The 26,237-nt window shown below is 34.7% G+C and overlaps 1 protein-coding gene across 1 annotated transcript in view; it reads left to right on the top strand.

Annotated features, from left to right (window-relative positions):
* The window catches only part of NECAB1 (N-terminal EF-hand calcium binding protein 1), a 176,524-nt gene that overhangs the window by 21,460 nt on the left and 128,827 nt on the right, over positions 1-26,237 (top strand). Inside the window, exon 3 of the mRNA XM_032760018.2 lies at positions 11,607-11,715. Within this exon, the coding sequence (XP_032615909.2) occupies positions 11,607-11,715 (109 nt within the window). The remainder of the gene's footprint in view (positions 1-11,606; positions 11,716-26,237) is intronic.

A 26,237-nucleotide genomic window follows, 5' to 3' on the forward strand; every position in this document is an offset into this window, starting at 1 on the left:
GAAATTAAAAATATATATATATATATACACTTGTATAAGCAGTGACACATGAAATGAATTTCATTTTTCCAAATAATCTGTAAAATACATGGAGCCAGGGTAGAATGTCTAGAGTTAAGAAACTGAATCTGTTGAGTCTATTACTGAGTTAAATATATGTTATATTTCAATATCTAATATGAATAAGTATAACTAATTTTGCCATGTTGATAATATAGTCAGCTTTTAATATATTTTAATGTGTTAAAATATTTTAATGCTACATAATTTTCATATTTTATTATTATCATTATTATTTTAGAGACAAGGTCTCACTCTGTTACCCAGGCTGGAGTGCAAGTGGTGTAATCATAGCTCACTATAACCTTGAATTCCTGGGTTCAAGCAATCCTCCCTGTCAGCTTATTGAGTAGCTAGTACTATAGGTGCACACCACCACACCCAGCTAATTTATAAATTTTTTTTGTAGAGACAGGGTCTCACTATGTTGCCCAGGCTGGTCTCAAACTCCTGGCCTCAAGTGATCCTTCTGTCTTGGCCTCCCAAACTAATTTTTCGAAAAAGTTTTTATTTTAAAAGTTTTAGATTTACAGAAAAATTGTGAAGCTAGTGTACAGAGTTCCCATATAACCCGAAACCAAGTTTCCCTTGTTATTAAACACACTATAGTTAATTAGTGTGGTACATTTGTTGTAATTGATAAATCTATGTTGATAAATTATTTGTCAACTAAAGTCCACACTTTGTTCAGATTTTTCTTAGTTTTTGCCTAATACTCTTTTTCTGTTCCAAGATCACATCAAAGATACTGAGACTGCGTTCAGTCATTATGTCTCCTTAAGCTCCTCTTGGTTGAAACAGTTTCTCAGACTTTCTTTGATTTGATAATCTTGACAAGTTTCAAGGAGTACTAGGTCTGCTATTTTGTAGCATGCACTTCATTTGGGATTTGTCTGGTGTTTTTCTCTTAATTAGACTGGAATTATGTGTTTCAGAGAGAAAGACCACAAAGGTAAAATGCCATTATATCATATCAAGGATACATATGATCAATATGATTGAGGATGCTGATGTTGACATTGATGACCTGGCTGAGGTAGCATTTGCCAGCTTTCTCCACTGGAAAGTTTACTCTTTCACCTCTTTTCATACTTTACTCTGTAGGAAAGTCACTATGCCCAACCCACACCCAAGGAGAGGGGAGTTATGCTCTACCTCTTTGATGGCTGAGTGTCTCCATGAATTATTTAGAATCTTTCTGCATGGGAGATTTGTCTATTCTCTTATTTATTTATTTAACATTTATTCACAACATTATGGACACATGGATATTTATTGTATACTTTGGATTATAATCCAATATTACTCAATTTGTTTTGTTCTTCAAATTTTCCCTCTTTGGCCATTGGGAGCTCCTTTAGTTGACTCCTGTGTTCCTTTGACATACCCTCATAATTACGGGTGGCGGAGTTTTTACATTCTGGTATTAACAGAGGCTTCAGGCTCATCTTTTATAATCTCTACTCCAGTCCTAGAAAAAATTATTTCTCTGAGGAACTCAGGTCTTTTTTATCAGAGAATGTTATTAGAAACCAAGGTCTGGATAATTGTGCATTGTTACTGATGTGTCATCATTACTTCTAAGCCCTTTCAGCTAAGAAGCAAGGAAATACATATGTGTATACTAACCCATATATATGCACATATCTATAAATATTTCTGTATGTACCTGTAGGTATCTATACTGAGCTAAACATGAGTTTATATTAATGTCTCAGACTCTAATCCATTACCACATGGATCATTCTAGACTCCTATCTTTGCTTGCCCATATCCTGTTACTCAACAGTGAGAAAACTGGCTCCTAGCCTCAGCCACCTATTTACATAATTGTTTAATCCCAGTCTACATGTGTACCAGTATCAGAATGTTTAACTCATACCCTATGGAAAACAACTTCATCAACTACAGCACAGTCTTATATACAGTTTCTTTTGCCTTTAGCTTACAGACTTCACTATTTTACAGAGTTACTTAAGTTAGCACCACTCTCCCTCAATCCCTCCAGTGAGATTGTTTTGTACATTCCTAATACAGTTAAATTGTTTTGTCACATTCTGCATTCTATCCTGAGATTCCCTGAACTCTTAAATTATTTTTTAAGATTTTGCATGCATTAAAGTTCATTCTTTGCACAGTAAATTTCCATAGGTTTTGGCAAATGCATGTTATATATCAATCATAGCATGTCATACAAAATAGTTTACCCACCTTCAAAAGTCCTCTGTGCTTGTCCTATTCAACCCTCCCTCCAACCTCCCCAAACTCCTGACAACCACTGATCTTTTTGCTATCTTTATAAATTTGCCCTTTCCAAAAGATCATAAAATTGGAATCATATAGTGTGTAACATTTTCAGACTAGCTTCTTTCAGTTAGCAATATGGATTTAAGATTCATTCAAGCTTTTCCATGACTTCATAGCACAACTTTTTATCATTGTATATTTCATTGTGTGGATGTATCAGATTATTTTATCCATGTGTCTACCTCAGTTGAGCTACTTCAGTAGAGACATGAATAAAATAATTTGTTTCCCATTTTTTTGTGATTATGAATAAAGCTGTGATATACATTCACATGCAGGTTTTTAAGTGGAAAAAATTATCAAATGTTGGATAAATACCTAGGAATGTGATTGCTAGATAAGACTGTACCAAAATGTCTTCCAAAGTGGCTGTATTATTTTGCTTTTCTACCAGTAATGAATGTTTCCATTGCTCCACTTTCTAGCCAAAAATTGGTATTGTCAGTTTTTTTCAGGTTTTGTATCTCATTACTGTTTAAATTTTCAATTCCCTAATGACAATATGGAACATCTCAAATGCTTATTTGTCATCTGCATATCTTCTTTAGTATAGTGTCTGTTTAGATCTTTTGCTGATTTTTAGTTGGCTTTTGTTTTCTTACTGTTGAGTTTTAAGAGTTCTTTGTATATTATGGATACAAGTCCTTATTCAGGTATGTGTTTCGCAAATATTTTCTCCCAGACTGTGGCTTGTCTTTCATTCTCTTAACAGTTTCCCCTCCTCACAGAGCAAAAGTTTTTCATTTCGTGAAGTCCAATTTATTAATTTTTCTTTTATGATGTTGTATCTAAAAGCTCATCATTCAAATCACGGTCACTTAGATTTTCTCCTAATTTTTAATTTTAAATGTAGGTCTAATATCCATTTGAAGTTAATTTTTGCTATCTCAAAGGTGTTAGGTCTGTGTCTAGGTTAAATTTTCATACATGGATATCCAATAATTTATGCACTATTTGTTGAAAAGATGATCTATCCTTTCTTCATTGAAGTGCCTTTTTTCCTTTGTCAACAATCAGTTGACTATATTAGTGTGGGAATACTTCTGGACTCTGAATTCTGATCAGTTTATTTATGCATGTATTGTTTTGCAATACAACACTGGTTAAATTACTGTAGCTTTATAGTAAATCTTGCAATTGGGAAGTGTCCTCGAACTTTATTCTTCCTCTTCAGTATTGTGTTTCCTATTCTAGGTCTTTTTTTGAATCAATTTTTAAACACCACAGAGTACTTTCCTGGGATTTTGGTTGAGGTAACATTGAATCAATAGATTAAGTTGGGAAGGATTGACATCTTAATGATATTGAGTTTCCAACCCATGGACATCAGAGTATCTCATTTACTTACTTAGATCCTATTTAATTCCTTTCATCAGAGTTTTGTAGTTTTCTGCATTTAGAACTTTTACAATTTTGTTGGATCTGCACCAAACTATTTTTTAGCTTCGATTATAAATGGTATTGTTTTAAATTTCTAATTCCAATTGCTTATTGCTGAAATAAGTAAAGCGATTGACTTTTGTGTATTAACCTTGTACCATATGACTTTGGTATATTTGCTTTTTAACTCTAGGGTTTTTGTTTTGTGTTTTGCTAATTTGGGAGATTTTCTACATTGATAATTATGTCATTGTGAAGAAATATAATTTTGTTTCAACCTTCCCAATCTATAATATATAACCTTTATTTCTGCTTCTTGTCTTAGCAGCAGGTAGGACTTACTATATATTATTCAACAGGATTGGTGAAAAGGGATACTTCCTAGGATTTCTTCTCAATCTTAAGGAAAAAAACATCTGCTTTCCCACCATTAAGTATGATGTCAGCTATAGATTTTTTTTGTAGTTTTTTTTTTTTATCAAGTTGGAGAAGATTTTTTCTATTCCCAGTTTGCTGAGAGTTATTAATGGGTGTATGATTTTTCAAATGCATTTTCTTCATCAGTTGATATGATTTTTTCCTCTTTAGCCTGTTGATTTTGTGGATTACGTTGATTGATTCTTAAATATCAATTCAGCCTTCCATACCTGAATTAAATTCCACTTGATCTTGGTATGTAATTTTTAAGCATTGTTGGATTTGATTTGCTAATATTTTGTTGAGAATTTTTACATTTATGTTCATTAGCTATATTGCTCTGTTGTTTTCCTTTTTGTAATGTTTTTATTTGGTTTTGGTATTAGACTAATGCTAGCTTCATAGAATGAATTAGGGAGTGTTATTTATGCTTCAGTTTTCTGAAAAAGATTATGGAGAATCAGTATCATTTGTTGCTGACATGCTTGGTAGAATTTACCAGCAAAACCATTTGGTCTGTGCTTTATTTTTTGTAAGGTTATTAATAACTGATTATTTAATATATATCAACCTACAGAGATAAACTATTTCTCCTGGGCAGTTTTGTGTCTTTCAATGAATTGATCCATTTCAGGTAAATTATGAAATTATGGACATAGAGTTGTTCATAGTACTACTTTATTATCCTTTCAATGTTTGTGGGAACAACAATGATTAACTCTTCCTTCATTTTTGATATTGATAATGTGTGTTTTCTCTCATTTTTCTTGCTTAGGCTGATTAGAGGTTTGTCAAGTCTATCAGTCTTTTCAATCATATTTTACTTCTGTTTATTTTCTCTATTGTTTTCCTGTTACAAATTTCATTGATTTCTGCCCTAATTTTTATTATTTATTTTTTTCTGCTTATTTTGAATTAAATTATTTTTCTCTCTTTAGTGTCCTAAAGTCAAAGCTCAGATATTGATTTTGGATCTTTCTTCTTTTAACATTTCTTGCAGAGCAGTTCTGCTGACAATTAATTTGTTCAGTTTTATTTGTTTGAGAAGGACTTTATTTCACCATTACCTTTGAAGAGGTTATCTAGATTGTGATGTTTTCTTTCAATACTTTAAATATTTCACTACATATTCTTACTGCTTGCATTGTTTCTGACAAGAAGTCCACTGTAACTGCAATTCTTCTCCTTAGCCCTCTATAGCAGAGATGCTTGTTGTTTTCTTCTCCTTCTGTCTACATTTCCTCTTTGTCTTTGGTATGTTTCAGTTTGAATCTGATATACTCAGGTATGAGTTTGGTTTTGGGTGAGGGGAGATTTATCCTCTTTGGTACTCTCTGAGCTTCCTGGATCAGTGATTTGGTTTCTGTCATGAATTTTGTCTTGGCCATTATTATTTGAAATATTTCTTTTGCCCTGTACTCTCTTTCTTCTTCTGGTATTCCAATTACATGTAACACTTTTTCAAATTTCCCAGAGTTCTTGGATTTTTTTTTAATTCTCTTTTTGCTATGCATTGCTGTTTCAGAAAGTCCGTGTTTTAAAAGAATAATAATTTTAAATACTCACAAAAACTAGATTAAAATTGCCACAGGGGAGGAGAAATATTGACATTTCTATTGACCTATCCTCAAGTTCTTTCATTCTTTCTTCAGCTGCGTCAAGTCCACTGATAAGCCCAACAGAGGTATTTTTCATTTCTGTAACAGTTTTTATTTCTAGTATTTTTTCATTCTTTGTTAGAATTTTTATCTGTCTATTTACATTACCCATCTCTCCTTCCACATTGTGTACTTTTTTCCAGTAGAGCCAAATTAATCATAGTTATTTTAAATTTCTTGTTTCATAATTCTATGATTTGTGTCATATCTGAATCTGGTTCTAATGCGTGTTTTGTCTCTTCAGACTGTGCTTTTCCTTGCATTTTAGCATGATTTGTGAATATTTTTGTGTGTGAAAGCCAGGCATGATGTATTAGGTAATGGGAACTGAAATAAATAGGCCTCTAGTATGAGGATTTATGTCAATCTCATAGGATGGGCTGTGTTTAATGTTTGCTCTAGTGGTAGGGCCAGAAGCTTCAAATTCCTTTTGTGTCTTTTTGGTTTTTCTGTTGACTCTGACTTTCCCTAAGTACTCCCCCTCAAAAGGACTAAGTCTGGCAGCTCTTTCAGCTGTCATTCACCATTATCATACAGGAGTCCTTCTGTGGTGGTAAGGAGTGGGGAAGCAGACTTGATCTCTAAACTTATGATTAAATCCGAGTCTTTTTGTGGGCCTGTGTGCCTGGGCTGACACCTTTGCAGGTGTTTCTTAGCTGTCCATGCTCTTAGTTGAGGAAGAAAGGTTAGTATAAACTACAGTGAGAAAAATGCCTGTCCTCTCAGATGGGACAGGGCTCTGGTAAAGTCTTTGACCTGGAGAGTAGACCTTTTTTTATGGAGAACATTTGGGATATATTTCTTCATAACTCTTCCCCTTCCCCTGCCAGTGCCACAAAGGAATCTTTCTTACCTCCTCACTGTGAGAAACTGGTGAAGTTTCTGGAGGTAAAACCCACCAAAGTATGGAGGTTCCCCAAAGGCTGCACCCCCAGCAGTTTCTCCCTCTCATGCTCATCCACAATCACCCTCCAGCAATTCATCAAAACTACCATTAAAGGGTCCCTCTCAGTTTATGGCTACAGTAGCTTCTGTTCCAAATAAGCAGATCTTAGCTGTGATTCTCTGCTTTTACCTGTCTTTCCAGATTTAGGGTAGCAGTTTACCCTGACTTCAGTTGTCCAATGAGTTGAAGAAAAGTCATTGAATTTCAGGTTTTTCAGCTTTTTGTTGTTTTAAGGACAGGAATGATGACATCTAAGGCTTAATGTTGGAGCTAAAATCAGAAGAGGTATTTTATTTTCATTTATATATTGTTAGTAAGTTGTTTTGAAACAAATATATGACATGAAAAGATCAGAATGGGAGTAATTAAATTCAGTAATAACTTCAATGAGTTCATTTTGTTATAAGGATTCCATTATTATTATTGAACATGACGTTTTCATTTTGATAAACTATAATATTTGAAGTGTTCAAAAATGCTAAAGTAATACATAAGTGAAAAACCAGTGTTTTGAGAGCATAATCATTTTAAATGCTCACAAAAACAGGATTAAAATTGCTGTGGGGGAGGGGCAATACTCAGATCAGAGCTCTAGCTGTTGTCATGTTTGTGGATGCAGCTTGAAGGAGACATCAAATTAGTGTTTAAATAGTCTTTAAAAAAAAAAAAGAAGCACTAGTTTTAAGATTTACAAACCTGATTACCTAAAAAAAAGTCTGTCATTAAACATACCTTAAATACCCATTTTCTATGTGTACTCAATAAATATTTTTCAAGGAAGGGTAGAAAATGGAAATTAAAAACACATAAATGATCTTCACTTAGGAAGAGTGAACTAGTAAATCTATATCTACCATTGTTGAACTCTTATTATGTGCTAGGTGCTGTATTAAGTGTTTTCTATATAGCCTTTCTCTTAATCCTCTCAATAGCCAGGCATTTACAAAATCTGAAACTTAAAGGAGTTAGTTTGTCACTTCCAAAGTTCTTTCTGGACCCTTTTCTTCCTTGTTGTAGGCATTCTCCCTGGGAGAACTCACTCACTTCTAAGTCCTCAATTACTTGGTATTAGTAACTCCCAAGCATACACCTCAAGCCCCCATCCCCCACTGACTTTTCTAGACCCCTGTGATTCTACTACTGTGCACTAGATGCCTCCTTACTCCACAGGTACCCCTAATCTCAACATATCCAGAAGAACACTCTTTAGCTCACTCCATGCTTTTGCTCAGTGTTCTCTCTAGCAATGAATGATGATACCATCCATCTGTTGCTCAGTTTGGAAAGCAAGTCTCATCCTTGACTTACTTGCTCTCTCTCACCCATCACCTCTACCTGACCACCAATGTGTGGTGATTCTGTCTCTGCCACCTTTGATTTTTGCTGGACTTCTGCAATGCCCTGTCAACAGGTCTTCTCACAGCATTCCCCTCCACTCCATTCTACTTACTGCAACCACAGTAAGGTTTCCAAAATATGACTGTGGCTCCTGAGCACTCTTGGGGTAAATTAAAAACTGTTTATAATAATTTTGATGGTTTCTCATGTATTTCCTCTTCATATCTAACTCTGACTCCTCCTTCTATCCTCCAAATATATACCCTTTGGCTGAGTATACTGATTTTTCTTTTCAATTTCCAACCCAAGTCTTTTCTTGCCTCCTGGCCTTGTCATTTGCATTCCCTCTGCCTGGAGTACTCTTTCTCTTTAAAGATCTTCCTTCACTAACCCCTATTTTTCATCTGTGTCTCATCACAAGTGCCACTTCTTCTGGGAAACCTTCCCAATCCCTTTATAGCTGGACTTTCTTTTTTCTTTTTTCAAAATGCTCTCACATCGCCCTGTGTCTCGTAGAATCCCCCTTATTATATCGTACCATTTACTATGTCATAATTATAAGATCCATAAAAGCTTGTCTACCTAAAAGCTTGTCTACCTATGTTCTTAATATAAAACACAGTTTTTTGGCACATACTAGGACCTTGATAAACATTTGATGAAAGAATGGATAAAGTGCTCTACTAGCAAATGGCAAAACGTGTTAAAAACTCAAGATTTTTTTATCCCAAGACTGTGGTCTAAGCAACTGCACTCTGCTGCCTCCATCTCAAAAAATTATTGGAATTTGGAACATAAGGCCAGGATAATTTTTAAGTAAAGCAGAGGAGGGCCAACTATTTTCCGGATAAACTTGGACAAAGCATGTAATTCCAATTGAAAAAGCTGAAAAACCTGTACCCTTTGGTGGTAAAAGTTCAAATTTATTACCATAGGAAATCAGACCTCACAAGATTTGGCTATTCTGTGAGCCAAACAACTATAAATCAAAGGTTAACTCTGTTGTTCCATTTCAAAAGAAAATATCAACAGGAAAGTTGAAGTTTGAATAAAACGTTTCTAATAAAAATTTATAATTGCTTTATAAATACAGAATCATACTACAAGGGAATATTTTTCCCTTTCCTTTAAAAAATGTAATACTTTTGTTTAACATTAAGGCTCTAGTCTACAACTCTTCAAAAGTAACTCTTTGCAATTGCTTATTTAAAAGTGTGGCCACCTAAAGTGAAGTCTTTCAGGAATACTGCATGTGGTCTCAACAGGTTTTCAAAGCATAATTTCCACCCTTCAAGCCAAGACTATAAGCTAATGCTTCCTTTTTCTTTTTATATATTTTTTTCTAATAAGAGGATTTTTTTCTAAATAAAAGGCTTTTAGCCCCAGAGAATCATCAGAGCACTCATTAATCGATGCTTTTATTTGATAGAATGCACATAATTATAAAGCAGTATTACAGGGGCCCACCCTATCCACAGGGTGCACAGGCAACCCGAGTGCAGTAATAGTCTGTTTCCACTCACCTGAGAAATAGTAACCATTCACCAAGGAAAACATATTCCATCGTCAATATATACATATTACATTCACTACATATCATAGTGTTAGAGATGAAAATATCAGGTCGATTTCTGTTTTTTCTTTTTTCTTTCTTTTATTTTTTTTAATAGTACATGAAAAGGTCTTTTTCGCTCTTTAACCTCAGTCCAATTTGTGTCCAGTTTTTCAACCTGGCAATATATTTTTCATCAAAGCAAGGAGATATACAGTAGAAATACCACACTATGTCTTGTCTAGCATATCCATCAGGTTACATGGGGCTAAGTTTAAAACAGTCATATGAGGCATAAAACTACCTCACTCAAAAACAGAAACACAAAATTAGGCAATTGATGAGCCTGGGGATTGAACTTCATTTTGCAGTGGGTTGTTATGTCACCTGAATGGCTAAGCTGGGTTGGCCCGGGAGGACCCAGAAGATCAGGTCCCTGGATCTGTGCTTGATTCAGATCTGGATTTATTCTACCTCTAAGGCTGTGTCTGCCCAGTTAAATGTTGGCAAAAATTAACTGGAAAATTAGATTATTGTGCCTTTTGTGTTAAAAAGCAAAATGAAATACAATTTAAAACCTTCCAGGAGTATTTATATTTATATTTTTTGCAAATAAGGATTTTTTAAAAATGTTGTAGTCTGTAAGTCCTTATCTGAAAAAAATAAGGAATTCTATGATTAGGCTTATTTTATCCTTTATAATAAAAATTCAAATTTCTTGTCTACCCACCCCTCCATGCCCTCTGTGAGATTCTAATTCTCTGATGGGGCCTAGGAATCTGCATTTCAGCAGTGCTCCAGGCAATGTGTGGGCCATATTTTGGGGAAACAAAATGTTCTAGATGAATCTAGACGAGCTCATTCTATTAAATCAAATATTCTTCTACTCAAAGACAAATTCCACTTTGTTCAGTATAGAGTTGTTGGTAGAACTACGTTATAGGAGTTTCGTGACCCTGGACAAATTCCATCCTCCTTAAACCTCAGTTTTCTCATTGTAGATGGAAAGGATCTTACTATCATTTACAGTTATTTGGCAGCTTATCTGAGATAATTGAAAAACTAGCTCCCTGCACAGAGAGAAAGATGCTTCCCTCTCTTTTCTCGTCCATTCATTTCTCTAGGTTTGCTGCTGCTGCGTTTTGTACAAATCCTTTGCCTGTTATTAATGTGTTTCTTCCATCTCTGCTGATCTAGATTTTACCTGTTGTCCAAAGTCAGGTGTGAATGCTACTAAAACCCCTCAGGCCCTCAAGTGGAAAGAATCTTTTGTTACCCAAACTCCCATACAGTTAAAATACTTCTGTCTCTTATTGCATTAACCGTATTCTACTGTATAAAATACTTATAATGTCTGTATATATTATCTCTTTTATGATCTCTTTTATTATATGTTATCTCTCTGATTGGGTTTCACCTTTGTGCCCTACAGTAAGTAAAATGTCTTTGGCTTTAAAGGTACTCACTGATTTAAAGGGCATAGGAATGGACATAGTTTGTTAGACTATAATAACAACTCTGATATACATTTATTAAACACATCATATTTATCCTGCAATCTGCTAGGTCCTATCTGTGTTTGGTACCATGAAGGTAAAACATCTAAATAATTGACTCTGTGCTGAGCTCTTTATTTGGTTATGTGGACATCTTTCTTGTATGGCCTTTTAAATGGTTCATTAAATGTTAAATGTTTGTCATATGAATAAATGAACCAAAAAATACCTAGAACCTTGTAGACTTATATTTTATTACAGTGTACACATCTGTGTTCTGTGTCATATAAAGATATATTAAGTTATTTTTCTTTTTAACACCTTCAGCTGTTCTTTCTTTTTGAGTACATGTGTGTACATGCACAAGCGTTTGGGTGAAGTTTTATAAAGCAAAAGATAGAACAATGTACAAAATTAAAATAATTTGTGTCTCTTTGTTCTTGCCATTTCAGATGATGGAAAATTATCCTTTGAAGAATTCAAAGCATATTTTGCAGATGGTGTTCTCAGTGGAGAAGAATTACACGAGCTCTTCCATACCATTGATACACATAATACTAAGTAAGAAACTTTTTTATCACTGGATTCCATAAATGAGGCAGAGAGAGCGTGAATGCATTCATGTCCAGGAAGAAGAAAGGGAGGAACAATGTAGAGGGTATATTTTGCAATGTTTGCCTATGCTTAATTCTGAGATACATCTTTAGTAATTAAAACTGCTCTGAAAAATTGAATTTGAATCAGAAAATTAATGATCTTTTGTAGAAAGCTCCCCTAAAGTGTTTTTAGATTGTTCCCACTTTGCAGAATGTAAAGCCAAAGTATAAATTATAAATAAATATAGTTCTGCCATTAATTTAAAAAGTAGAATTTTGCCTTGTTATTGAGGCTTAATCTCAATTTGCTTTGTTTAAAAATTATTCTTAGGCCATTCTTACATTAACACAGTGAAAAGGAAGAATTGTAGCAGTTATCTGGACAATTCAGGTGTGCTGAATTCCAAATCACTGTTACCTGAGGACACAATTATCTCTGGAGAGCCAATGTATACGGTGATCCATTCTTTTACTTATTTTGCCTATATAAATCTCTCTTTTGTATTAGCATAACATTTCTGAAGTTTCTATTTATATTCTCACTATGCTTAAAAATATAAAATAATGAGGACTTTAGGGTATAGAGCAATAGAAATATGCTGCTTGTTTTGGGCAATTGAACCAAATCAGATTGTTTGTGACAGTCACAATTACAAAACCCTTATATGAAAAACCACCATTTCAGCCATGTCTTCAGACCTATCAGTGTGTCCATTGCTTGAAAAATCACTATCTTGCCTTAGGCAAAGTGTTGAGATGGCTCCAGGCAGTGAGCCAAGATGCCAAGAAAATGCTCTTGGGCTACATCTATAAACAGACATTTTTTTGAAGCTAACTATTAAGAAAAATTAAAAGATTAAATTCACTTTACTCAAGCAGTTGAATATTTTTCAAACAACCAATTTAGAAGTTTCTTGACTTCATTGGTGGGTTTCAAATTCTTCATCAAATGGCTTAAGTATTTTGTTGACAGAAACAGTATTCATGGGTAACTATACTCAACAATAACTCTAGCATATCAAGTCCATAGTAGGTATTGGTGGTACAACATGGAACCAGCTTACGGTTTTATGGAGAAATAGACCAATCAGCTGATCGTATCAATATAATTCATAAATGCTGTAATTGAGCTATGTACAGGACACTTTTGGACCATAAGTCCCAAAAGGGAGAAAATTTTAGCCCAATTTTATAGGCTCAGGGAACATTTACAGAAGCTGAGTCATTATGAGTGATTACAAATTCCTTAGGTAAAAAAAGGGGTGGGGAGAAGAATATTCTAATCAGAGGGAGAAGAATGAGAAAAGTCCTGGAAGAAGAAGGTGAAGAGCAGCAACAAGTAGTTTCTTACTACTAAAGTATCAGCTGGAAGGCTGAGAGTGAAAGATGAATCTGGAGAGGAAAGAAAGGACCAGATAAGATGGAATTTGCATTCTGTGTTTGCAAAAGTGCTTCAACTTTATCCTGAAGGCCAGGGAAAACTATTAAGGAACTTGAGCCAGGCTGCAACATCTTTATAGGTCATTGTGGATCTACTGAAGGACAGGCTTAAAGGGGTAATAGTTGACTCCTTAAATCGCTACTGGGGAAGAATGTTTATTTGTGAAAGAAAGAAAGCCATGTGGTACTTTACTGGGATATGATACTTTAAAGAATAAAAGAGCAGAGGCTCCCCTTGTGGCTTAGGTGTCCGACGTTGAGATGCTAATGCTTTGTTATGTATGCTGATTATTTCTTCCTCATTACAATTAGTATCGAAGTTTGGGTTTGGAATATTTATTGAAAGCCATAATAGTTCCAGAATTGGGTGTTATGAAGATTTTTAATATGTTACATTTAATTTATATTAATATTAATATTTATTCATATTAATGAAAAATAAAGTTTTCAATAGATCTTGTCAGCCTGTTTTGCTATTTTATTTATATAGTTATTAATTTGAATTATTTGGCATAGCTTTAAGACTACTAAATGTTAAAGAAGTATATGTAATGATTTATACAGTAAGTCTAAAGGAATAATTGTTACTATCAGTTTCTCTCATATGCATTAGTAACAACAAGTGTTTTCTGATCATAATGATGTTCAACTTTAATTTGGAGCTAAAGTGTATATTAGGTAGAGATTTCTGAATTATATTCATGAAATTCCTTTTTTTTTTTAAGAAGGGATATCAGTGTCAGTCTTTGATCTTTTACTGAGATTAATTCAAACGTTGGCACAGAAATTTTGGAGCTATATTTGAAGCAACTGATAACTTTTATCTTTGCATGATCCAAGTTTTAATTATTTTTACAAATGCACTATATATGCCAATTATTTTCTCCTTCTACTCGCCTTCTAAGAAGATAAGCTTTCCTCCAAATCCTGCCTCTGTTCATATCCCTGACCACTCTAATTTAATCAAGAGAACAGCCTGACCTGAAGGAGTCAGTCATACATAACCTGGACCAAAACAGTCAGACTCACTGTCTCACACTGTTTATGGTAGGCTGTGAAAGTCAGAGGCTATGAACATTTGCTGCTGAGGCCCCTGTGGCTACCCAGCTCCTTCCTTTCCTTATGTCTGGAGTTTTGACTTCACTTTGGAGTCCATTAAATTGGTATCTCCCTAATACACTGCATTTTCTTGAACTTGTTTAAGATTCTGTTCTTTGTGAAAGAATGTTCTAAGACAGTGTTACCCAATCACATTCCTGCCATCTCTAAAAATTCAAGTCTTTTTGCTACAAATATTATATTTGTCATGCTTGAGGAGTGACTTACCCACTTTGAGAATATTTGGAAAGAAAGAAGGAAAATAATAAGGACATATCTGGCTACTCAATTTTTTTCTTTTGTCTCATGAAAATACTCTTAAAATATTATACTTGATTATGAAAAGCAAATATTGTTCAGAAGCATAATTAGAGCTTGTGTCTATAGTGCAGTATAATTATTTTAAATATCAAAATTAAGTACATTATTCCTCATAAAATTACATTAAAAAAGCATCATGTAAACTTATAGACTTTAAAAGGTCATATTTTATAAGTTGCTTTTAAATGAACAAATGATAAATATACAGTAGTGTAATGATTTAAAAAAAAGTCTTAACAAAACAAAAATATATTGCCCTCTTCACACATGTTTAGATAGCAGTCATAATTCCCAAATCTAACTCTACTGGTTTTTCTCTTTTGTTTCAGTCATTTATTTCTTTAATCTTTCATTTTAAGAAATCAATATGTTCATTTGAGAAATTTCCTTAAGAGTATTTCACTGCAGCTTTTTTTTTTTCTTTTGTATGCCCTGGAATGACTTGGATCTCTTCAGTCAGGTTTTCTCTCAGGAATGCAAATAAATCCCATAAAAACAAACCCCGAATACGTTTAACCTCAAAATAACTATGCAAAGATTTCTGCAAAGATTTTTGTATATGAATATTACCAAGGTTGGAGATATTTCAGGTCTTAATCATAGAGAATGTTTTTAGTGCATTTCAAAACCAAACTACCTGTATCAACCACAGGTCCTTATATGCCAAGGAAAGTGTCTAGCAGTTGTAATCACCTTTCAAGACTGCCCAGGCACAAGCTTAAGCTCAATGCTCAGTATAATCTCATTCTAATGAGAATTCCATGAATCATCCTACTTGTTTGTTGCTGTATTAGAATCCTTGCGTAGTGACTGTTTGCCAGAAGTTACATTCCTAATCTATACATCCTGAAGATTTCATTCAGAGCAGCAACTTTAGAAGTGAAAAGAACCCTGAGTAAAAAAGTAAGAGAAATTTGAAGGCATGGGAAACCCAGCTTTCCATCACCTTTTAAATTATTAAATTGATAGATATTTTTCATTATGTTCAGACATTTGGAAAATTTTCCTGAGTTTTTCTTGCATATAGTAATTGATTGAGTGTAGAACAAAAGACCAGCTTCTTTCTGTGGATGGTACTTGGGATATTTTGCATGGCAAAGGAGAAGAAAGTCAAATATGTTTTTGTCATCAGGGCAAAGTATTACTGAAAACTTTGATTTTTCTCAACCTTTAAGAGAAGTGCATACAATTTAATATTCTGAAGTAACCTGAAGGATATCATGTCCACCTTATAAAACTTTCATAATTTCCCAGATTTTTGTCAAGCCTCATTTTAACTGTATTATTTCTGGGCCAAATATGCTTAGTCTTTCATTTTCTTTTAAAAAATTGTTAATCCCTCAATCATTTTAGTGAGCCTTATTGCACCCTTTCCAGACTCATTAAAGATGTTTTAAACTCATGTTTTTCTCTTATAAAGTTACTCTTCAGAAAAGATACTTAGAGCCCTTAAAATTTGTTTGTAAAAGAAACTAACCTAGCAAAAACTAAATCTATAGCTTGGTAGCTTACAAATTGGAACCATCACACCAGTTAAAGAGCAAGAATAAATAGAGGATAGATCATTAAGAGGAAACTTCCATGGTTCCTCAAAAGTGTTCTCATTCATCGGAAAGTTAGTCTGTCTACATTTTGCAGTTAACTATAGGAAACTATGATGAATTTAGCATAAATCCTTGTGATGTTAATTATAGCAGAAAAAGGGGAGAGATCCCCTGGAGACCAAAACCAATTTTCCCAGCACACTGCACTTTGGAGTTCCAGATTGTTAGGGTACACCAAATGGTAGACCAGATGGAAGTTTCACTTCTGTGTCAGAGAGTGAACATACAGAAAAGCATCCCAGGGCCCTCAGATGGGAGTCTGTGACTAGAGATAGATAACTGATATCTTCTGATCAAGTGTTCTTTATTCCAAGCTAAAACAATTTTTTGGGTGCTGAGCACTGGGATTTCAACCCAGTACTTGTTAAATCACTGAAGCACACCAGAGTGACAAAAATATCACCACCTACTGAAGGAGCATAGTCCATCTTGAGCTAGCTCTGAAAGTTTAAAAAGCTCTTTCTTAAACCAAACTGAAATCTGTCTCTCTTAACTTCTACTTGGTTCTGCTCTGTAGGGCCTTTCAGAATATGATTATTTTATGACAAGTCTTTCTAATATTTGAAGACAGTTTTCATGCGCCAATGAGATAAAGTCCCATAATAATTGGAAAGTAATGATTTCAAAGGATTTGTTTCAGATGGCAGAATTTTCCTCCTTTGGAAACAGAAAAAGTGCTTCACCTTGTATTTGTGCATGACAGATACATTCTAAAGCTTGATGAGTTAGGTGATGAAGCCACTTTCTTTCTTGAGTTATCTATTACATTGCTTAAGTGGACGTATGCTGTGGGCAGTAGAAAAAGAAGGAAGGGTCAGTGCTCATGGAATAGGCAGTAAGTTGTTCCAAAGAGCATGGAGCACAATCTGCATGACATTGCAACTACAAAGCTTATTGCAATTCCAATAGCGGACAAGAGAGATCTCCTGCTTAACACAGCTTATACCATCTTCAACTAAGCTGAAGTCTTGGAAAGCAGTACCAAGACTTAAGTTCCTGGAGAACAGAGCAGGCCACAGTCCCAGGTACTCAGCTAAGCAAGTGTGGTATGACTGAGAGACACACAGGAAGGAACAAGAGAAGAGAGAGAGATGGTGTGGCTATATGTCAAGAGAACAAAGTGAAGATCAAAGTCCAGAGTACATCAGACTAACATGCAATGAACAGACTGGGCTTGCCAGGCTTGGGTTTCAGCAATACAAATTTGGCTAAGGAGCCCTGGCAGAACTGTGCTCCAGGTATTCAGGCAAGCCCTGCACTGGCCATCAGTAAATTAGCAGAGAACACAGAGTCCAGCTAGAACTTCTTTCTATCCATGAACCAAGGCTTGGCTGTGGAAACTAGGCAGTGGGCTGATCTTTGTCCAGGCTTTAAGTAGCTTTCTTGGCATAAGTAGATACAGGCCAGCAGATGTATGCTGTTTTTGAGAGAGAGGCATGATTTTCAGAATGCTTTGCATGCCAGGTGAGGGATGGAGTCAGAGGAACCACAAAGCTGTAGAGAGAATAACATACTTTTGACAGATTTTTCTCAACTCCTCTTAGGCCCTAATTGAGAGAAGTCACAGCAGGGCAAATGATTTTGTAGTAGGCAAGAATTATTGGATGTGAGTGACAGAAACAAATTAAGCTGACTTAAGGAAATAATTGTCTGGCTCACAAGTCTTATAGGTCCAGAGACAGATTCTACATGTGCTGGAGGTAGCTACTCAAATGGTGTTGCTGAAAAATCTGTCTCCCATCATCTCTCACCTCTTCTTTTGCCTGTGTTAGCTGTTCTCTTGGGAGGGCCCTCTCGCTGAGAGGCCAAGATGGTTACTAGAAGCTCAAGGTTCATATTGCCACTGGCTTAGCAAACACTCAGAGAAACTGCTTTTATTTCCCAATAACTCTCAGCAATTCCTGGTTTTGAATTATGATAGCCTGGCTTAGATCTCATCCATATCCCTGGACAAATCACCATTTTCAAGAAAACATAATGCAAAATAGAACCAGGATGCTATTTCAGAATAAAGGTGAATAGATGCCAGGCAGGCAAAACTTGAGTCTCCCACAGATCAAATAACTGCTTATTCAGCCTCAAGGACTTCTCTTTACCCTCTCATATTTTAGAGGAAGATAATCTCCTTCCCCAAGAGGACAAGGGGCATGAAGTTTAAACTCCAGAGAGTTCTTACTAATTGTGGGATCAATCAGGAAAATCTGTAGCTATCTATAATGGAAAACACTGAAGTCAGGGAGAATTCTGTTGTCAGGCTTCCTGGTCCCACTGAACTGCCCAGGGTTCTATCCCCTGACACCCTCATCCTTCCTGACCATCTGATTGTTTCTATTCCCAGGAGTCCTGCTTTCCCATTCTCTTCCTACTAGAGCCATGCCTCTGATGCCCTTCTTTTCTCCTAATGGTCTTGACAGCTCTTTGTATCTTCAGCAACTTCCAAAACGTAGACTTTGTAACACCTGGTTTTCTTCTCCTTAGCCTTCCTCTGTAATCACCCCCTTAGTATAGATGTTCTGGGAAATTCTCACATATTGTGCTGTACTTATTTCTTGAGAATTTAAAAATTATGAAGAATTATGTACAAAGCTAAGAAACACTATTTGATTATATCCTATACAGGTGTACTTTTTACCACATTTTTAGAGGCTGAAAACGGAAGTCTTACACTTTTACCAGGACTCACTCTAAACTATTACTGGGCCTATGATTATTGATTCCATTTGGATATTAGAACTAACCTGTAGCCTTCGGATTTCCTTATCATTCACTGATTTTTAGGTCTACTTTTCACGTCAACAATTACTGAAACCCATTTGCTTGCTTTAACTGAAACCCATTTACTTGCTTTGAGAATCTTTGATAAGCTCACAAAGATGTGGAGAGAGAAAAAACCCAAAGTGGTTTTAAAACTCTTCTTTCCTAGGAAGGCATTTCACTGGCATCACTACCATCTCCTTCTAAATCAGGCCACTCCACAACCTGCAGTGTGGATTGGGGCACTGCATTCTTCCCTGGAGGAAGAGTGCAGAATTAACAAGCCAAATTCTGCCTCATAATTAAAAGATTAACAAAGTTTGGAGAATTTATAAAGGAAAGAATGTGAAAGGGATTTTTTCAAATGACATGGAAATGGTTTATTCTTAGTTATAATTTTTTGGAGAAAGAAAAACTGGTTCTAATTTTCTCTGACAAAAATGGTAGTCAAGTCAAATATTGTGTCAAGGCAGTTTCTATATAATTTCTAAAAATATTTAATTTCTAAAGGAAATGCTTAATTTCTAATTGAATAGGAAAATGCATTTATGAAGTGATTATGTACCAGGCAATTAACTTGCATCATCTTATTTAATCTTTAAAAAAAGCAAACAAACAAAATAAGAATGTATTGTCATTCATAGCCTACAGTTAAGCAATCTGATACAAAAAGTTAAATAACTTGTCCAAAGTTACACAAATATTATGATTAAGGGTCTGGGGTTTTCCCAGGTCTGCCTGAAAACGAAACCCAAGCTCTTTCCATTGCCATATCATCTCAATAAAATTTCATGTTTTTTGCTTTATATTTCATGTATCAGAAATCAAAATATTCCAAGGCAATTTTTAAAAATCACTTTCAGGTAATTTATCCTTGACGAAAAGATGGTTAATTCTCTCTAACAGTAGAATATATTTGATGTATACTATAGAGGTAATTGCTTTAATTGCTGCCTTTTTCTCTTCTCTTTTTATATCTGTTATGTAGGGTTTTTACAGTGTGGGAGTTGCTACAATGTAGAAATGTTATTCTTCTTTTCTGTGGACATTGTTTCCATTCTTTGCACATTTTCCCTCCCTCTATCCTACCTTTATACTTAGAAATCATCATCTACTTTTAGACTTACTTCCTGCCATCCTCCATCCCATCACTTTGCATTTGCCATATTTTCTCTATTGCTCTTCAGAGTACTCACAGAGTTTTACTGTTTCCTTTAATCGTTTGTATTAAGGGACTTTTCAAACTTTTTCATATCTTTTTTATATTTTCTTATCTAGAGAATTATTTTTCTGGTTTTCATCTATTCCTCCCCCCAAAAAAGCTTAAATTCTTTTTTTTAAATTTTACTTTAAGTTCTGGGATACATGTGCAGAATGTGCAGGTTTGTTACATGGGTATACATGTGCCATGGTGGTTTTCTGCACCTAGCATACATGTGTTTAAATTCTTTTTTAAACTTAATTGGACTCTTTCTTTCCATCAGCCATGAAAGAGTTGCCATTAGTGAAGTAAAATCAATTACTGCTCAAAATAAAAATTGTCTACTGAGGAAGCTAGATGAATGATTTATTCACATAAATACAGTTTTTTTTCTTTTTTTTCCCTATTTCATAAAAGTTATATTTCAAAATTTTAAGTACAATGAAGAATTTTCCAAATAATCAAAAACAGAGAAAAATTGCTGCTTGCAGCCATTTTACGAGCAATAATAAAAGAAGTTCTTCAGGCTGAAAGCAAGCAACCCTGGACAGTAATTCAAATCCACACAAAAAGAGATCATCAATAAAGGTAATTATATAAGAGATAGTATAAATTCATGTTTCTTCTTCTTCTCTTAACTGATTTAAAAAGCAATTGATTGTGTTGTCTATGATTTCTTTCAGCAGTGTTTTATAGTTTTCCTTGTAGAGATCTTTCACATCCTTGGTTAGGTATATTCCTAAGTATTTTATTTTATTTTTATTTTTTGGCAGCTATAGTGAAAGAGGTTGAGTTTTCTATTTGATTCTCAGCTTGGTCGCTGTTGGTGTATAGCAAAGCTATTGATTTGTGTACATTAATTTTGTATCCTGAAACTTTGCTGAATTCATTTATCAGTTCTAGTAGCTTTTTGGGTGAGCCTTTAGGGTTTTCTAGGTATACAATCTTATCATCAGCAAACAGTGACAGTTTGACTTCTCTTTACCAATTTGGATGCCCTTTATTTCTTTCTCTTTTCTGATTGTCCTGACTAGGACTTCCAGTAGTACTATGTTGAATAGCAGTGGTAATAGTGGGCATCTTTGTCTTGTTCCAGTTCTCAGGAGGAATGCTTTCCACTTTTCCCCATTCAGTATAGTGTTGGCTGTGGGTTTGTTGTAGATAGCTTTTATTACCTTAAAGTATGTTCTTTCTATGCTGATTTTGCTGAGGGTTTTAATCATAAAGGGATGCTGGATTTCTTTTTTTTTTTTTTTATACTTTAGGTTTTAGGGTACATGTGCACAATGTGCAGGTTTGTTACATATGTATCCATGTGCCGTGTTGGTTTGCTGCACCCATTAACTCGTCATTTAGCATTAGGTATATCTCCTAATGCTGTCCCTCCCCCATCCCCCCAACCCACAAATGCAGTTTTTTTCTTAAGTCATAAATATCCACCAGATGGATGAAATCAATGCAGTAAAATTGTAACCCCAATCTCTCTAAAATACATGGTGCTCACTTCGTGGACAGTTTTTTTCCTCCATTTCCAATGCCCCAACCAATTCTGTACATTTTTCTCAAGAATGGTCAGTTTAAGAGAACAGTTACAGTTGTTCTCCATGAATTCTTAAGATTTCAGAATTCTCAGCCAGGCACGGTGGCTCACGCCTGTAATCCCAGTACTTTGGAAGACTGAGGCAGGCGGATCACTTGAGATCAAGAGTTCGAGACCAGCCTGGCCAACATGGTGAAACCCCACCTCTACTAAAACTACAAAAATTAGCTGGGCATGGTGGCACGTGCCTGTAATCCCAGCTACTTAGGAGGCTAAGGCATGAGAATTGTTTGAACCCGGGAGGCGGTGGTTGCAGTGAGCTGAGATTGTGCACCACTGTACTCCAACCTAAGAGACAGAGTGAAACTGTGTCTCAAAAAAAAAAAAAGATTTCAGAATTTTAGAAATAAATGTAGATTACAAATAACCAAAAAGTCACTGCTTACTTTTGAAGTGCAGGTGTTTTCAAGAGCAATTTTTTAAGGAAACTATTTCCCCCACTGCTATAGTCTGAATGTATGTGTTTCTTGGAAATTTATATGTTGAAACTTAACATCCACAGTGATAGTATTAAAAGGGAGGGCCTTTGGCAAATGACTAGGTCATAAGGATTCCACCTTCATGAATGGGATGAGTGCCCTTATATAAAAGAGCCCTGAAGGAGCTTGTGTGTCCCTTCCACTTACGTAAGGATACATAGAAAGTGCCATTGATGAGTAACAAGCCCTGAATAAACACCAAATCTGTTGGTGTCTTAATCTTCGACTTAGCCTCTAGAACTGTGAGCAATAAATTTCTGTTGCTTATAAATTACCCAGTCTAAAGTATTTGTTAGAGAAGCCCAAAAGGACGAAGACACCCACAAACCAGATAATATAAACAGTACATAATTATTGTAAAAAGAGTTGAAAATATAGAAAATTAGAAGAAAGAGCATAAAATATCTGAAACCTCACAACCTTGAGATAATCACCAATAGCATTTGGTTACCATAGCTTTTAATGTGTGCATTCTATTTTAATCATGGAAAACTACTTGCTTTCAGATTTCTTTTCCTTTTCTACCCTCTATCCTTATACTATCCCCCATAACCAATCTTTATCACCTAAAGTGGTCTTGTGTATTTTTTTCTGTGTTTATGTAATCATATACACATCTGTATGTCTCATGAAAGCTTTCCCTTTCTTTATTAGTTTAAATTTTCTATTCTGCATTTTCATTGTAACATGGACTGCTCTCTACAGCACCTATATCATTTACAATTTTATATTTATTAGGGTGTTTACTTGATTGGGATTTACCGCTAGCCTAAATTCCACGAAGGCAGAGGTCATAACTATCTTGCTTTTCATTGATTCTCAGCATAGTGTTTAGCACATATTGCAAGCTCAATAAACATTTGAGATGATAAGAGATAAATTCCTGCTTCCTCAAATCTCATACTATGCACTTTGCCTGACTAGCCTTGCTCTTCTCCTTAGCATAGTAAAGTTTTCCAGGCATTAGAGGGCACTCAATGCCATAAAAAGCAGTATTGCTATGCAGAAAGAACTCAGACTTGCCAGGCTTGGGCTTATGTCCCTCCACTATCTGTCTATGAGGAGTTTGGGTGGTCATTTCCTTTCACTGGACCACAATTTCATTGGCTTTAAAAGAGAGCCAATGTAAGAACCCATTTTGTGGAATTTGGGACTAATATACAAATACTTGCCACGAAATAATAATAATAATTATTATTATTAAGATGTATTCACTAACCTTTCCTTTTCTTTTGGATCATTTGCTTTCTCCAAATTTCCGTAACTATAGTTTACACCTTCAAGAGGTACCATTTAATTATATAATATCTTCTGTTATGTTTGCTAATTGTTTCATTAGCATGTTAATCTTGTCTCCAAATATAATTGTAAATTCCTTTGAAGCAAGGACCATTGTTCTCTACTACTTCCAGCAATTGCTGTAATACATTCAATAAGTGCTTGGTTACTTGACTGATATAGAAAAAGGATACTTTCATTTGATGTAAGAAAGGCGTGCAAAAGTACATTGCTGGTGACTTTTAGAGTCTAGACCCTGCCTGACTGATCATAGAAAGAGTAATGCCATTAACAGATCTTATCAAACACAGAAGGAGAACTGATTCCTTTTGTTTGGGAGGAGGATAAATGATAAATTTGACTTTAGACTATCAGTTAAACTCAAGCACTTTTGAATGCTATTGCTATATTAAAATAGTTCTCTACTCTTGTGACTTAAAGGCCGTGAAATATAATTTTGGATGTAAATGTGGATTATTTTCATATTTTAACAGACACAAAATACGTTCAAATGAGGAGTTTCTTTTTCCTAATATAATTATTGGATCTTCGTTTATATGTTAAAAACAGTTTTCATTGCTTAAAAAGAAGCTCCAACATTGCTTAAAAAGCAGCTCCTGCTACACCGAATATTATATTTTCTGATCTCTTAAAAGGTTTCTCACTGGGAAAAATAGACTAAATAGCAAAAGCTTTTAGTAGTTAACTCAAAATATAAGAAGAAGAAAACTGGGCATGAGAATCGGCTGAACGTTATTGTTCTTGTCTCATTCACTAATGGGTTTAATGGTTTAATTTTATTTTAAGGTTTTCCTGGGAACTTATTTTTAGTTAACTTTAGATTAAAAATGGTAATTTAGAATAATTAGAAATCTACCTGTGGTGGGCCATAGGGTTTTGATCATTTACATAACTAACTTTTCCTCAATCTTCCACCATCCTCATTGCCGTCAGATTAAAATAAATTTTGTCTTCAGAGTGGCACAAAGAGTTTTTTTATTTTGTTTGAATTGTGAATAGTTTCCAAGTGAAAATTCAGTTTGTCAGATTTGACAACCATTATTCTAGTTGAGTTTGCAGCTTCCAAAAAATTAGTCATTTTTTCCCTAATTATTCATTTATTTATTCAACAAGCATTTATTAATCTGCAATGATATCATGTGCCATGTATTATGCATAAATGAATGAATATTACTTTATTTTTATGGGATGCAGACGTACTGATGGATAGAAAACTATTTTCCAAATATCTCATGAGGCTGATGTTTTGCCAAAATGAAGGCAATGGCTCATATTTACTATGATTGAAGAGCATAAGAAGCACTCTTGTTCTTTAATATTTCTATCTCTATGCTAGTCTTTAACTCAGGATCTTTGCAATAGTTAATTGTTGATAAAATGCACTTAACACATTTAAGTCATTATTTTTTTACAAAAATTAAACTGCCGAAAGTTATTCATGGGAAATTAACCTTTAAAAAATAGTTCCAAAAAGCCAGAGATGCCTGGGTACTGTGCTGATTGCAGGGAGGTCACCTGTGCTACTTTGGCCAAAGGCCAGCCATTGAGGAAATAATATAGAAGGGGCAGTGAAATCCCATTACAGTACATTTATCTGCCAGGGATAAGTTCCAAGACCCACAGTGGATGCTTAAAACTCCAGATAGAACGGAACCCTATGTATACTATGTTTTTTCCTATCTGATAACCAAGAGGGCTACTAAATGACTAATGGGCAGGTATTGTATACAGTGTGGTTACCTTGGACAAAGGGATGGTTTGCATCCTGGGTGCAACTGCAAAAGCTTTCTCCACACTATTTAGAACAGTGTGCAATTTAAAATTTATGAATTGTTTATTTCTAGGATTTTCCATTTAATATTTTTGGACCACAGTTGACTGCAAGTAACTGATACTATGAAAAGTGAAACCTTGGAGAAGCGAAAACTACTGTAATTGAAAAATGATTGATCAGGGTCCCTTCTGTGGATTCATCAAGAATCAAATAGGGACAATTACCATTTGACCTTTATTTTTAAAATACAAGTAGAAATAATAGAATTGTGTCTAGTGTCTCTGAGTCTCTTCCACTGGCTTCTCTCTCTCTCTGCCCTCTGTTGCTCTCTTGCTGTGATCCTTTTCCAAGCTTGAGCTTGACAAATCATTATGTCTGTACCAGACTCGTTTAAATTAGAATGGACTGTAAGAGGTTTCCAGTCATTGAGTTTTTGTTTTACTATTTAATCTAATTGTTTCTTTGCATTTCAACTTGTATTCCGAATTCCTCGCCCCAAATTTTTACCCTTTATATTTTACATTTCAAAATCTCTTTATTGTGCGTAGAGCTAATTGTGTCTATGTCCTGGTTGGCTCATAAAAATTCATAGGGATTGTGTCTTTAAAATAGAGCACAGTCAGAGAAACATATTCCAATGAAAAAATAAGGGTTTTTAAAAAATTAATTTTGTTGAATGTATGAAAAATTATTATCCTTGTATTTGATTGAAACTATTCACTAGGGTGAAGAAAGTACAGTAAGTCTTCACTTTACATCGTTGATAGGTTCTTGGAAACTGAGACTTTAAGTGAAACAATATATAACAAAACCAATTTTACCATAGGCTAACTGATGTAAATAAGAGTTAAGTTCCTATAGCATATTTCTAGTCATAAAAGCATCATAAAACCTCTAAATAAAGACCCAAAACATTT

The sequence above is a fragment of the Hylobates moloch genome, unplaced genomic scaffold (assembly GCF_009828535.3).
Source record: "Hylobates moloch isolate HMO894 unplaced genomic scaffold, HMol_V3 SCAFFOLD_9, whole genome shotgun sequence".
Classification (NCBI taxonomy): Eukaryota; Metazoa; Chordata; class Mammalia; order Primates; family Hylobatidae; genus Hylobates; species Hylobates moloch.